We start from the raw sequence: 12200 nt of genomic DNA, 5'->3' as shown, positions 1-12200 counted from the left end.
CTCTAGCTAACAGGGACAGTTCAACAGAACAGGGTGGAGTCTGCTTCTCACAGATGAGGTATATGCTAAGTAGAACAAATGCTGCAGAATGCAAGTGGAACCTGAGGAATTTATACTGAAGACAGCTAGGGAAGGGAAGAGACAGCTACACCCTTATGTTTATGCCACAAACCATGGCAGAGAAATGAAGGCTAACGGCATTTTTTTTCTGTCTGGTTGGGCTGTCCTTCTTGGTAGAACATTAACCACAAGGCTGCCTTGTGGAAGGACTTGGAACATGGAATAACAAAAGGATCTCACTGAAAAGGCACTAGGAAGAAGTGTACAGTTCTAGACTAACAAGATTTGTCCCCTTTCCAACCAGTGAGACAGACAAGCAAACTGTACAATTTGGAATTTGTACAGGGAATGCTGCAGAATGAATACTACGGCAAAATGAAAATAAAGTTTAAAAATAGAAGTAAAGCTATTTTCAAATTATTAAAATGCCAAACTTTTTTACACAGCAAAATTATATTAAACAGCAGCAGACAAAATAATACGTCCCACCACCATAGGCAAGGGACATTTTAAATGTTTATAAGGTTAACTATAAAACAATTTGACAACCAAAATATGAACAGGCCAATTCAAGTATATACACAATATATTAAAATCATATAAATTATATATTTATACAAAGGGCGCAAATATAGCAAATTTCAAGTGATATGGTAATCACTTTAACAGAACTGAGTTTTGAATAATCAGTTTCACCTTTTGTTGATTTTCTCCCAAAGTCTTTCAACTTGGATAGACTGATACCTCAGATACCTAGATTACAGAGAGCAAGGATCAAGAATTATTATTATTCTCAACCAAATGAAGCTGGCAGAGTGGGATGGTAGATCTCTTATGAAATCCTGATTTAATTATTTCCCTAGTAAACACCTATTTCTTCTCTTAAAAATCAGGAATTTCAGATTATCTACTGCAGATGAACAATCTACTCTATTGTGTGTATTTAATGATTACATTTGAATTCTGTTTGATTTGCAAACATTTTAAATAAAAATAGATTCCAGCACTTCTCAAAAATGCAAGAAAAGATGGCAGTAAGTCAAACAAAACTACAGTTAAATTATGGAAGGATGCTCTCTTCCTAGCATTTTGGCTAGTATCATGTAAGTGAGCTTAAAAAAACCAGTAGCTTATTTTTAATCACTTTTTGATTTCAAAAGAAGACAGCATGGCCCCAATCCAGCCAAGCACTTAAGCCTAACTGAAGTCAAAAGGGCTAATGGTGTGCTTAAAGTTAAGCATGTGCTTAGAATGCCTTGCTGGATTTAGGTTTATGTGCATAAATTCTGTATAACAGCACCTAAACCTATTTTCTATTGCTGCAGTGCTACCTCTTCATTAATGCAATTCTTAAAGGGTTGCTTCATCTTAATTAACCCAGTAGTTCCAGGCATGCAAGGTGAGCAGCAACGGCAAGCCACATTAAGCAGAAAGAAAGCAAAGGCAGGACTACAAATATACAGAAACTCTCTCTTTAAAAAGGTATAAACAACTTTACATGTGTAAAAGTAATTCAATTTCACAAAATGCAGGTTAAAAAAAAATCAACCATATACTGTATTTCATGAACACTGGATATTCACTACACTGAAAGGAAATCAAAGCAAACAGGAATTCCCCAGTTTCAAGTAATCCTTGATGCCTTTTTGGCCAACTGCATTATATCATAACAGGTAATTTAATAGCATTTATATGCTACAATTTATGCAGCTAACCTTTCACGTATGATCCAAATTGATAGTTGTGTCTAGTTAACATTCACCTATGTTTGCCCACACATTCCATATTAACTCTTTGAGAAACTATTCAAGTTAATTATATTGCAAATTAAAGACAAATTACATTCTGTATGATCCTTCTAGATTTGAAAAAATAGGTTTTTAAAGGCTTGTCAAAGTTTAGAAGAAAAAAATTTCCATTAAAAAATCCAAGATTAAAAAAAAATCATTGACTTTTTTTCTGATCGAGGGTACTAATAGAAAGATTATTACAAACATACTACAATTTGATCAAGAAGACTTCATGAATATGCCGCTGATGAGCATGCAACACCACTGATATCTGTCAAGTTCCAGGTATCAATGTATCCCCATTTCATCCCCCGTCAGGCCCCTTACCCCCCCACCTCCCCAGTAATAACAGTATTATAAAAAGGTAAAATCTAGAGTTAGTGGCAAAATCTTCACAGTAAATTGTTAAAGAAAATGTTATTGTGATCCTTTGTAAAATGGCATCAGTCAATTGGACCCTGAAAAATTAGTTTGACGCAGTTGTGTTCCCCAGTCAGCTGTGCTGCACAAAAAGGGCAAGAAGCATGAAATGCATGAGTACCATGAGGCAGTGGGATTTGAGACCAGTATTTTGCAGATTTCTCAGAGCACACATGTCCACAAGGGGTGAAAGCATAAGTTGGCGGACCAGCATCCACATAAAACCCTGCCTCGCAACCAAGCCAAAGAGGCACATAGGGACCAACGGTTCTGCACATAGGACACTCGCGCTCATTGGCTTCTGTGTCACTGCGATGTCCCCAGTTGTGATAGCCATGAACGTGACCACAGCTAAGGTAAGCCCAAGGCTGTTTCTCTTCTACCACATCTTTACGGTTAATGCTGGGAAACGCTAAAGTATTCAGCCCAACAGGACACTGTGGCCTAGCGGCATTTATCTCCTGTCGCAAAGCTTCAATGTGTTTCTGAGTCGGTGTGTGAAACAGACCATCTGCTGTTCTCCACAGAAGAGTGGCTCCACACAGGTCAATGAGAGAGCCATCTTGTAGGATGTTGGTCTCATTTTCTACCTAGAGGTACAACACAGACATAAATTTGAGATGGATCTTTTACAGACAACTTAGCTAATTCTTTGAATGACTCCTCTTCCTCAACATATACCATTCACTCCCACAATCCTCTGGTAAAATCCTCAGACTGTTTACAAATAACTTCTCCGGAAATTATCCTCCCCTCCCCCACTACCCCTTTGATGTGGGGGTCTCTCTCCTACCTACCATGTCTCTTTCTTTCTCATCTTCTGGTATAGATCTTCCCTGGGTCTCTCTCTAGCATGGATTTTCTCTATGGTTGTCTGTTTTACTTACAGACAGTTCTGACAGGATTTACAGAGTTCCCACTCCTTCATTCTGAGTTGTGTACCAGATAGTCAGCTGTATCACTCCTTCAGAGCTTTCTGTTGCATTTTGCTTCCTTTGTTTTTGGCGGGCAAGTGACATTTTATATTGCAGATACCAATGCTAGCCAAATTCACAAATACTTTTGTAAGTTTTATACTAGAGCATAAAAGTAACTGACAGCTAAATCTTAGTCCCAAATTTTTAGAAGTGAGGAGCACCTATTACTCATATTGAAGTCGATAGAAGCTGAAGGCACTCCGCTCTTCTGAAAAATCAGGCTCTTAGTGTATAAACAGGCATTGTGTACAAACCACAGCATAAGATTTACTGTCTAAAACGTCTCATTTTCTCTTCTGAATGAAAGCAGGTGATTATGCAACATTTTGAGAGAATATACTAAACAAAACAGCAGCTTTGGTGCAGCTTTCTCTAATTTGTTTTAATGTCACAAACACATAGGCAACTTGCGCTGTTGGTACCACCCTTGAAATGCTGAATGCACATTAAAATGTGTGTGTGACATTAACTGAGAACAGACTGCTTCTCAGGACTGAGAAGTGTATAATTAACCAGCATCAGCTTTACACATTGTTAAGGGGTGGAACATCCAGTACTGTCATATCAAATAAATATCCTGGATATTAAACAGAGCACTTCAATAAGTGTGGCTGGCAGGAGGAGTGATCACACTTGATATATTAATTTAGCCCAAATTTGTGGATTAAGAACAGTAAATCATCCCTATAAAAACCCTAGCTAACGATACAATAATCTATTGATAAAAGGTAATTTACAGCAAGTGCTACAGGTACGAAGTTCAGTGATCAGAACAGAAGCTCATCAAATGAGGAGTCAGAATTCTTTACAAACAGAAAAGGGAAAGGTCTCTTGGTATCATGGACTGAACACATTGCAAACTTGGTGGATTCATTTTTATGAATTCACTCAAAGAATATTGCTCACAGCAGTACTAACTAGTATGCCGTGTAATTTTATTTACAATAAGAAGGCAAGTTGTTTTATCTGTGGAAGAGGAGACTTACTTATTCTAGAACCGCTTTTCTTCAGCGGCACTAAAGGTGTTTTGCTAACAGTGTATAATTCTATTCTGTCATTGTATTTTTGAACATAGCAAAGGCACCCACAGCCCAGGATATGGTGCTCTCCCTTTTTATATCAGTTACAACAAAACTAGAATTAATAAGTCAATGCGTCGTTGCAAGAGGTAGGAATACCTGGAGGAACAACAAGTGCCTACTCAGAAGGGTAGGACTCCTGCTTCTAAAAGCTGCAGTCCTAAGCAACCCAGACAGGGAGCATCAGTTGTCTCCTCAGACATCCATAACAGTCAGCGAAGGAGGGAGGGGAGGGAAAGGGTGCAGAAAAAAATCTCTTGAGCCCCAAAGTTGGAAGACGCAGTAGGAGTGTGGCCACAGAGTGGGGAGGAAGGGAAGAATGGGTCGCCCAGTAAGAAAAAACACGAGGTTGAAAATGGATGAGTAGGGGCTGGAAAATTATCACCTACACTTGCCCCAATCCTCAGAGTCTAACAGCTTGATGGCTGAATAGTTACATCTGACCCCTCCTTCGAAAAAAGGAAGGAAGAGACAGATGAGCAGCTGGAAAGGAGAGCATTGTAGCAAAAAAACCAGAATAGATGTTGAGATGTGCAAACCCCTCCCCTCAAAGGCCTGGTGGTAGAATGGGGACCCTGCTCTCTTTCCCTCTCCCTGCTAGTAGATCAAACAACAGCCAGGCCTCTTGGGGGTCTTTAGGCAGCTGGAGGAGGAGCAGTAGAGCTCACTTCTCAGGACTGACTCAGTAACCTGCTCAGATCTCCCACAAGGGACCCTCCCTGGCTCTTCTATCTCTGTCTGTCTGTGTGTGTGTGTGCTCAGTGATCCCCTACCCCAGTGCTAGGTGTGACAATGCTCAAGCAATACTGTACTTCATGTACTCCACACCTCTACTATCACAGTTCTCAGTGCCAGAAAAAAGAGGATTTCCTATGTTGTTAGTACTTTGGTTTTGAATAACTGTGCACTTTCAACTTACTAGCTTCCCCCTTTGTTGAGCAGATCTGGTTTCTCGTAGAGTATATACATCACCACAGACAGAGATTTCCCGCCACACTCCAGGTTTAGACTCTTCGGTAAACCCTCCTTTTGGATGCATGACCAGAACGCCATTGGTTGTTAATCCATCCATGTGCCCATCAGGATTTTTCCATTTTGCTGCTTTTTCCTAGATGTAACACCACAACAATGGGAAAGAAGGCAGCCTTTTACTTTCAAAGCCTCAAGAGTATTTCACCAGCACAGTTAGTGTTTATAAGGGTGAAGAACACTGTTGGTGAATTCTAAGGCTGGTGGGTGATATTTTCAAAGCAGCAAGAGATTTAGCTGCACATTTTTAACCAGTATTTAAACTTTTGCAGAAAATTGTTACTTCTAACTCAATAAACCAAACGTCAGACATGAGATGCTTGTGCAATCACTGTTGGCTTTACAGACATATCAGCTAACACTTAAATCATGAAGATGCTGTTAACCACTATAGTTTATATAAATTACAGTGTTTACTGTGGCTTGTACTGGGTGGCTGTTATATCTTTCCTTGGTAGCCAGCACTCATATAGCCAAAACAATCCCTCTGTAAGTCTAATTAATGGTGAATGCCTCGTCAGAACTCATGTTGCGCCCTGAAGAGCTGCTGCCAGTCTTTTCAACAACAAAAAAAGAGGCCACTTAATTTAGACTCGGATATTAAAGATAGGTAGAAGGCACTGTGAAGAGTTCACAGAGTGGCAATAAATTTGAAGTTCCCATACATTTTTCAACTAATAGAATTATCAAGGTTTTAATAAACTTAGGCACCAAAGTCAATGACAATATACACAATTTGTAATAAGCAAATTCTTGTGCCCTTTTTTTTTTTTTTTTTTTTTTTAAGATCAGTCATATGGCATAGAGGCTATTTTTGCTTGTAGATAACATAGCGATCAATAGTACTTACTCCAAGAAATATGTTTTTAGAAGAGTCAAATCCTGCTGCAAAAATCCTTGCTGTATACGGTGCATTCCTATCGCAGACAATCCTGCATGCAAACCTGGATATGGTGCTTTGTGTGATCTGAGTTTCATCATTGTTTTGACTGCCAGAAATTGTATCTGTTACTACAAAGTCTATAGGGCTTTCTTTGGATCTCCCAACTTCAAAAATTCAAAATGCACTTGATATACAACTCTCTAAATATACCGCACAGAAACATCAATGCTACCATTTTGACAAAGTTAATTTTGATCACATCAATTATCCACACTCTGCCAACCACTTGTCTGAAAGGTGAAATTCCTGCTCTGGACTATCATATTTTCACATATTTGCCCTTGGCAAAAATTCACCATTTTCATAGCAAGAGAGCTTTTCATTTGATAAAACTGCTGTGGCTATGTATGTACCAGCAAATCTGAAGCATATTAATTTTATTTAAAAGGGGAGGGGAGATTTTGGCTAGCAGTGTGAAAATTTTGGTTACTGCTGTATTTCATACCCCCTTCTCTGCAAATAAATACTATACGCCTACATTCAGATAAATAAAAAGTTAAAGAACTACTGTCATTTTAAAACTGCCATGAAATTAAAACATGTTTTTAGACCAAAACAGTTTTAAAAATATATCTTCACAGAAAATGAGAGTCTAATTCATATTTTAGATATCATTGCATTTTGTAAGTCTTATACATAAAATTCTCAGGACAGGATACTCATTTGGCCAGAAGTACTAGAGCAGGGGTCAGCAACCTTTCCGAAGTGGTGTGCCGAGTCTTCATTTATTCACTCTCATTTAAGGTTTTGCATGCCAGTCATAGATTTTAACGTTTTTAGAAGGTCTCTTTCTACAAGTCTATAATATATAACTAAACTATTGTTGTATGTAAAGTAAATAAGGTTTTTAAAATGTTTAAGAAGCTTCATTTAAAATTAAATTAAAATGCAGAGCCCCCCGGACCAGTGGCCAGAACCCGGGCAGTGTGAGTGCCACTGAAAATCAGCTCGCGTGCCATATGTTGCCTTCCCCTGTACTTATGCAAGACATTTTAAATAACACTTTTTGTATTAAGCACTTACTCTGAGAAAAATAAAGCAGCTGAGATAAGGAACAAATCTCTCAAAGAGTCCTAAGCATTTAAAACTTTCCCCCCACATCTATAAAACAATTCTAAAACAAGGAACAACTGTGCATTTGGAATCGCAAATTATAAAATGGACAAAGGGATCTGACTATCGAACAAAGGTGCAGACACAACACTGAGCTGGTACTAGTACTTCTATATGCAAGTAATGTTACACCACTCTGGACAGTAATCAGGTAGTTATAGGTTAGAAACAAAAAAAAAAAAAAGGAATTTAAAGTACTTCTGAACAGATGCCTTGTGACCTGCTGCTAACCAAAATAAAATTATAAATATTTTGTATGCCAATGTAGTTTAATTCCAAGAACCCTCATTTATATGACAGGTTTCAGAGTAGCAGCCGTGTTAGTCTGTATCCGCAAAAAGAACAGGAGTACTTGTGGCACCTTAGAGACTAACAGATTTATTTGAGCATAAGCTTTTGTGAGCTACAGCCACTTCATCAGATGCATAGAATGGAACATATAGTAACATATAGTTAATTAATTCTAGTTTAATTCAAAGCTTTTCTGAAGCTTCAAAAACAGACTCCAATGAGAAACTGCTGAACTAGAATTAATTTGCAAACTAGATACCATTAACTTGGGCTTGAATAGAGACTGGGAGTGGCTGGGTCATTACACAAACTGAATCTATTTCCCCATGTTAAGTATCCTCACACCTTCTTGTCAATTGCCTGGAATGGGCCATCTTGATTATCACTACAAAAATTTTTTTTCTCCTGCTGATAATAGCTCATCTTAATTAATTAGCCTCTTAGAGTTGGTATGGCAACTTTCACCTTTTCATGTTCTCTGTATGTGTGTGTGTGTGTGTGTGTGTGTGTGTATATATATATATATATATCTTCTTACTATATGTTCCATTCTATGCATCTGATGAAGTGGGCTGTAGCCCACGAAAGCTTATGCTCAAATAAATTTGTTAGTCTCTAAGGTGCCACAAGTACTCCTCCTCATTTATATGTAAGCTAAGAACTTCTCAATGAAAATCTTTAAAAAGTTTTGTGAGGAGGATACAATCTGTGTAGCTTACTTGCACTTCAAAGGCCAGCAATGGGAACACATATGGATTCATCATGTGCATACACATCTCTGCGGGTAAAAAAGAGCCAATCTCTAAAACATCCCCCCTATAAATCCACTATGTCTATACAAATAGAGAAGAAAAGCTCTTCAAGAATTAAGCAAATATATGACACTTAATATTCACCCTATCAAATGAACCTGTAGCAATGATACAAAAAGCAATCCCATTTGTAAAACCCTGCTTACTCTAGAATATCAAACTATGCAGCAAACCCACAAATACATGCTGAACCTGACATTTTAACATATTAATATAAAAGCAAGTGAAGATTTCCCCTGCCCTAGCTCCAGATTGCTTTTAGAATTTAGTAAATTTGCTAAAGCAAAACCACATAGAAATAATGAAAGTACTAATCAGTCTAACCAAAACTATTCACTTCAACTTTTCAGAGAATGTAAGATTTTTAATAGAATGCACAAAACAGACAGTAAAAATTAAGTACACAAAGTTGGATGTGTCACAGTTTGTGCTGCTTTAAAAAAAAAGTCAAATAAAAAATATTACAGAATGCTCCATTAACTGTACCTCCCTTGAAATCCTATTTCCAATGGACTTGTATTTACCTCCCTATGGAATTCCTGTTAAAAGGTACCATTGTTGCACAGTAGCAACAGATCGGTCAAATTCCTGCCTGACTTCAGAAAATGTTACAGATTTAGAATCTGTTCCCCCTTAATTCAAACCATAGCAATGTGAGGGTCACCTCAGTCATGCTGAAGCTAATTAGCTTTATTTTGCTTTAATATGAAAAAAACTCAACAGTTTCAGTAACCTGCATATAAAGGTTAAACTTGGTCCTGATTCGATGGTAGCTTTGACAGATTTCCCAACAAACTTTTAGCACATGTTGAAGGCTCAGAAGTTATCTTAGATTGTGCCTTTTCTTATCAACGGCACACGAATATTGGAAGTCATCAAGACACTCTAGTCTATGATTTTGCATAGTGATGCAGAGATCAGTCAAATGCTATAAAATGTAACACACTTGTAGATCTACTTAAAGGGACATCAGACAACTATATAAGTTGTTTGCTTACTACAAGTGTTTCCCACTATATTTCTTCCAGCTGTTAAACCTCTAACTCTGGATTGCTATTAGAGCTTTTAAAGTAGTTACAACAACAACAGAAGAATGGTCCTATTGGCTTTGAAAGCATGACATCAGTCCAAGTGTTAACTCTTGATTTTCTGCATAACCACATCAAATCACCTGGCAACAGGGAATCTCAACTGTTTTAGACACTAGCATTAAGATCTATAGGCTTGAAGTTTTTATTTCTTGTGCCCATCGGGCTTAGACATTTCTGAAACAAGAGAAAATATTTAGTTTTTTTTTAAAAAGTGGCACAGGATAAAAATAATCCTGAGATTAACACATTTGCATTGATAAACATATATTTGTACTAAACTTATATTTTGATATTCCATTCTCTTTGTAACAAGACATGTAGAATTACCTCTGTGTAACATAATACTACATATTAAATGCAGTAAAGCCATTTAAAAAAATCTCTCAATCGTTTAAAAAGTAAATTCAGCATTTGCTAGAGGCACTAAATTCACACAGGACTATGATAATTTAAAACAGCAGCATACTGTCCTTATGGATGTGGCAAGAATTACCTTCACAAGAGAAAGCTATCCAGTCTTCATGCCAATTCAAATCTTTTGCCTTTGAGACTATCCCCCCCAAAAAGTTAATCAGTACCAACTGTAGTGATTTTGGCCACATGGGCAATTATCCATTAGGAGATAAGCTGACCATTAAGTCATTTGACAGAGTCTGTACCTACACTAGATTTGAACTACCAATTTAGAGGTGAAAGGTTCTGGATTTCATTACCATTTTCTCTGAAAGATTTAGTTCCCCCACCCAGTATCTTTCTTTTGGAAGGTCATGCTAATAAGTATCAGTTTGCAGATTGTTGCTTCGATTTTGTTTTAATACTTTATGAGCTCTTATTTAGAGAGATATAGGATATAGTTTGGGACACATACATGAAACATGCTGGGGGCTACAAACACTGCTGTACTGTAACGCTGAATTCAGAGTAGCTGCTGTGTTAGTCTGTATCCGCAAAAAGAACGGGAGTACTTGTGGCACCTTAGAGACTAATACATTTATTTGAGCATAAGCTTTCGTGGGCTACAGCCCACTTCATTGGATGCATGTAGTGGAAAATACAGTAGGAGCTGATAATAGCTCACCTTAACTGATCACTCTCCTTATAGTGTGTATGGTAACACCCACTGTTTCATGTTCTCTGTGTGTATATATCTTCCTACTGTATTTTCCACTACATGCATCCGATGAAGTGGGTTGTAGCCCACGAAAGCTTACGCTGAAATAAATTTGTTAGTCTCTAAGGTGTCACAAGTACTCCTGTTCTTTTTGCGGATACAGACTAACGCAGCTGCTACTCTGAAACCTGTCTTTGAAGATGGTGGGCCAAATTCTCTGATGATGTAAACAAGCGAAGACCCATTGACTAATGGAATTTTACTCAATGACAACGGAAGAGAATTTGACCCTACTATTTTAAACAGAATATCGGAAGTATTGCTCTACTCTGAAAAATAAAGCCTTCATACTCAAATACATTCAGGGTCATCATTGCTTTATAGTACGTGTGACATTATTGCCCTGAACTGAGACCGTAGAGATCATTGTTGCAACCAGGGTCCTATGGTTGCACCAGATCTTATACAGAGGAGGTCAAGTGGGGTGCCTATAGAAAGGTTGTAATTTGCTGGTTATGATTATGCTGTCAGTATGTGTGTATCATTTTTGTATTTTAAGTTATGAAGATTGGCTATGTACTTGTATCTCAATGTGTTTGATTTTAAGTAGCCTCAGTGAAGCATCTGGTCAGCTTCTTGAGAAAGGACTATTCTCAGTAAGTGCCCAGTCAAGAAACACTTAACTGACAATGGACTTTGGGAGATGCCAATCCATATCTGAGCTTTCCTAGGAACCTTCAAACTAAAATGTAAACAATGGTGTCGGCCTGCAAAAAGCAGAATCATTCATGGACATGTGACTTGCCCAGGTGGCTACAAACTCCATCTTGTTGCTGTGACTTTGCACAGAAGAACAAAGGGGTTTCTGCCCACAAGAGAGAATATAAAAGGCCCTAGAAGCCTCTCCATTTTGTCTTTAGCTGGCTCAAGAGATGGCCTCTCCACCCCCAAGAGATGCCTGAAAGAAACTGGAACAAAGGACAGTAACTACGGGGGTGTGAGTGATTGCTGGACCCAGACTAGGAAGGAGTCCAGGCTATGAAAGAAGCTTATTGGAACATCTCTGGGGGTGAGATTTCATCTGTAATCAGTTTCTTAATGTATTAGGCTTAGACTTGCGTGTTTTGTTTGGTAACTTACTTTGTTCTGTCTGTTATTACTTGGAACCACTTAAATACTACTTTTTATACTTAATACAATCACTTTTTGCTTATTAATTAACCCAGAGTAAGTAATTAATACCTGGGCGAGCAAAGAGCTGTGCATCTCTCTCTATCAGTATTATAGAGGGCGGACAATTTGTGAGTTTACCCTGTATAAGCTTTATACAGAGAAACGGATTTATTTGGGGTTTGGATCCCATTGGGAGTTGGGTGTCTGGGTGCTGGAGACAGGAGCACTTCTTAAGCTGTTTTCAGTTAAGTCTGCAGCTTTGGGGCATGTGGTTCAGACCCTGGGTCTGTGTTGGAGCAGACTGGCGTGTC

At 38.1% G+C, this 12200-nt stretch overlaps 1 protein-coding gene across 1 annotated transcript in view; it reads right to left on the bottom strand.

Moving 5' to 3' along the window:
• Nucleotides 1-536: 536 nt before the first annotated feature.
• Nucleotides 537-12200, bottom strand: part of PELI2 (pellino E3 ubiquitin protein ligase family member 2) — a 114740-nt gene continuing 103076 nt past the window's right edge. The window contains exons 4-6 of the mRNA XM_034768104.1: nucleotides 6206-6403; nucleotides 5246-5434; nucleotides 537-2860 (exon numbers count right to left, since the gene is read on the bottom strand). Of these exons, the coding sequence (XP_034623995.1) occupies nucleotides 2294-2860; nucleotides 5246-5434; nucleotides 6206-6403 (954 nt within the window). The 3' untranslated portion in view covers nucleotides 537-2293. The remainder of the gene's footprint in view (nucleotides 2861-5245; nucleotides 5435-6205; nucleotides 6404-12200) is intronic.

Source organism: Trachemys scripta, chromosome 4 (assembly GCF_013100865.1).
Source record: "Trachemys scripta elegans isolate TJP31775 chromosome 4, CAS_Tse_1.0, whole genome shotgun sequence".
Lineage (NCBI taxonomy): Eukaryota > Metazoa > Chordata > Testudines > Emydidae > Trachemys > Trachemys scripta.
The sequence above is the reverse complement of the archived record's forward strand: the minus strand, read 5'-3'. Positions and strand labels throughout refer to the sequence as shown.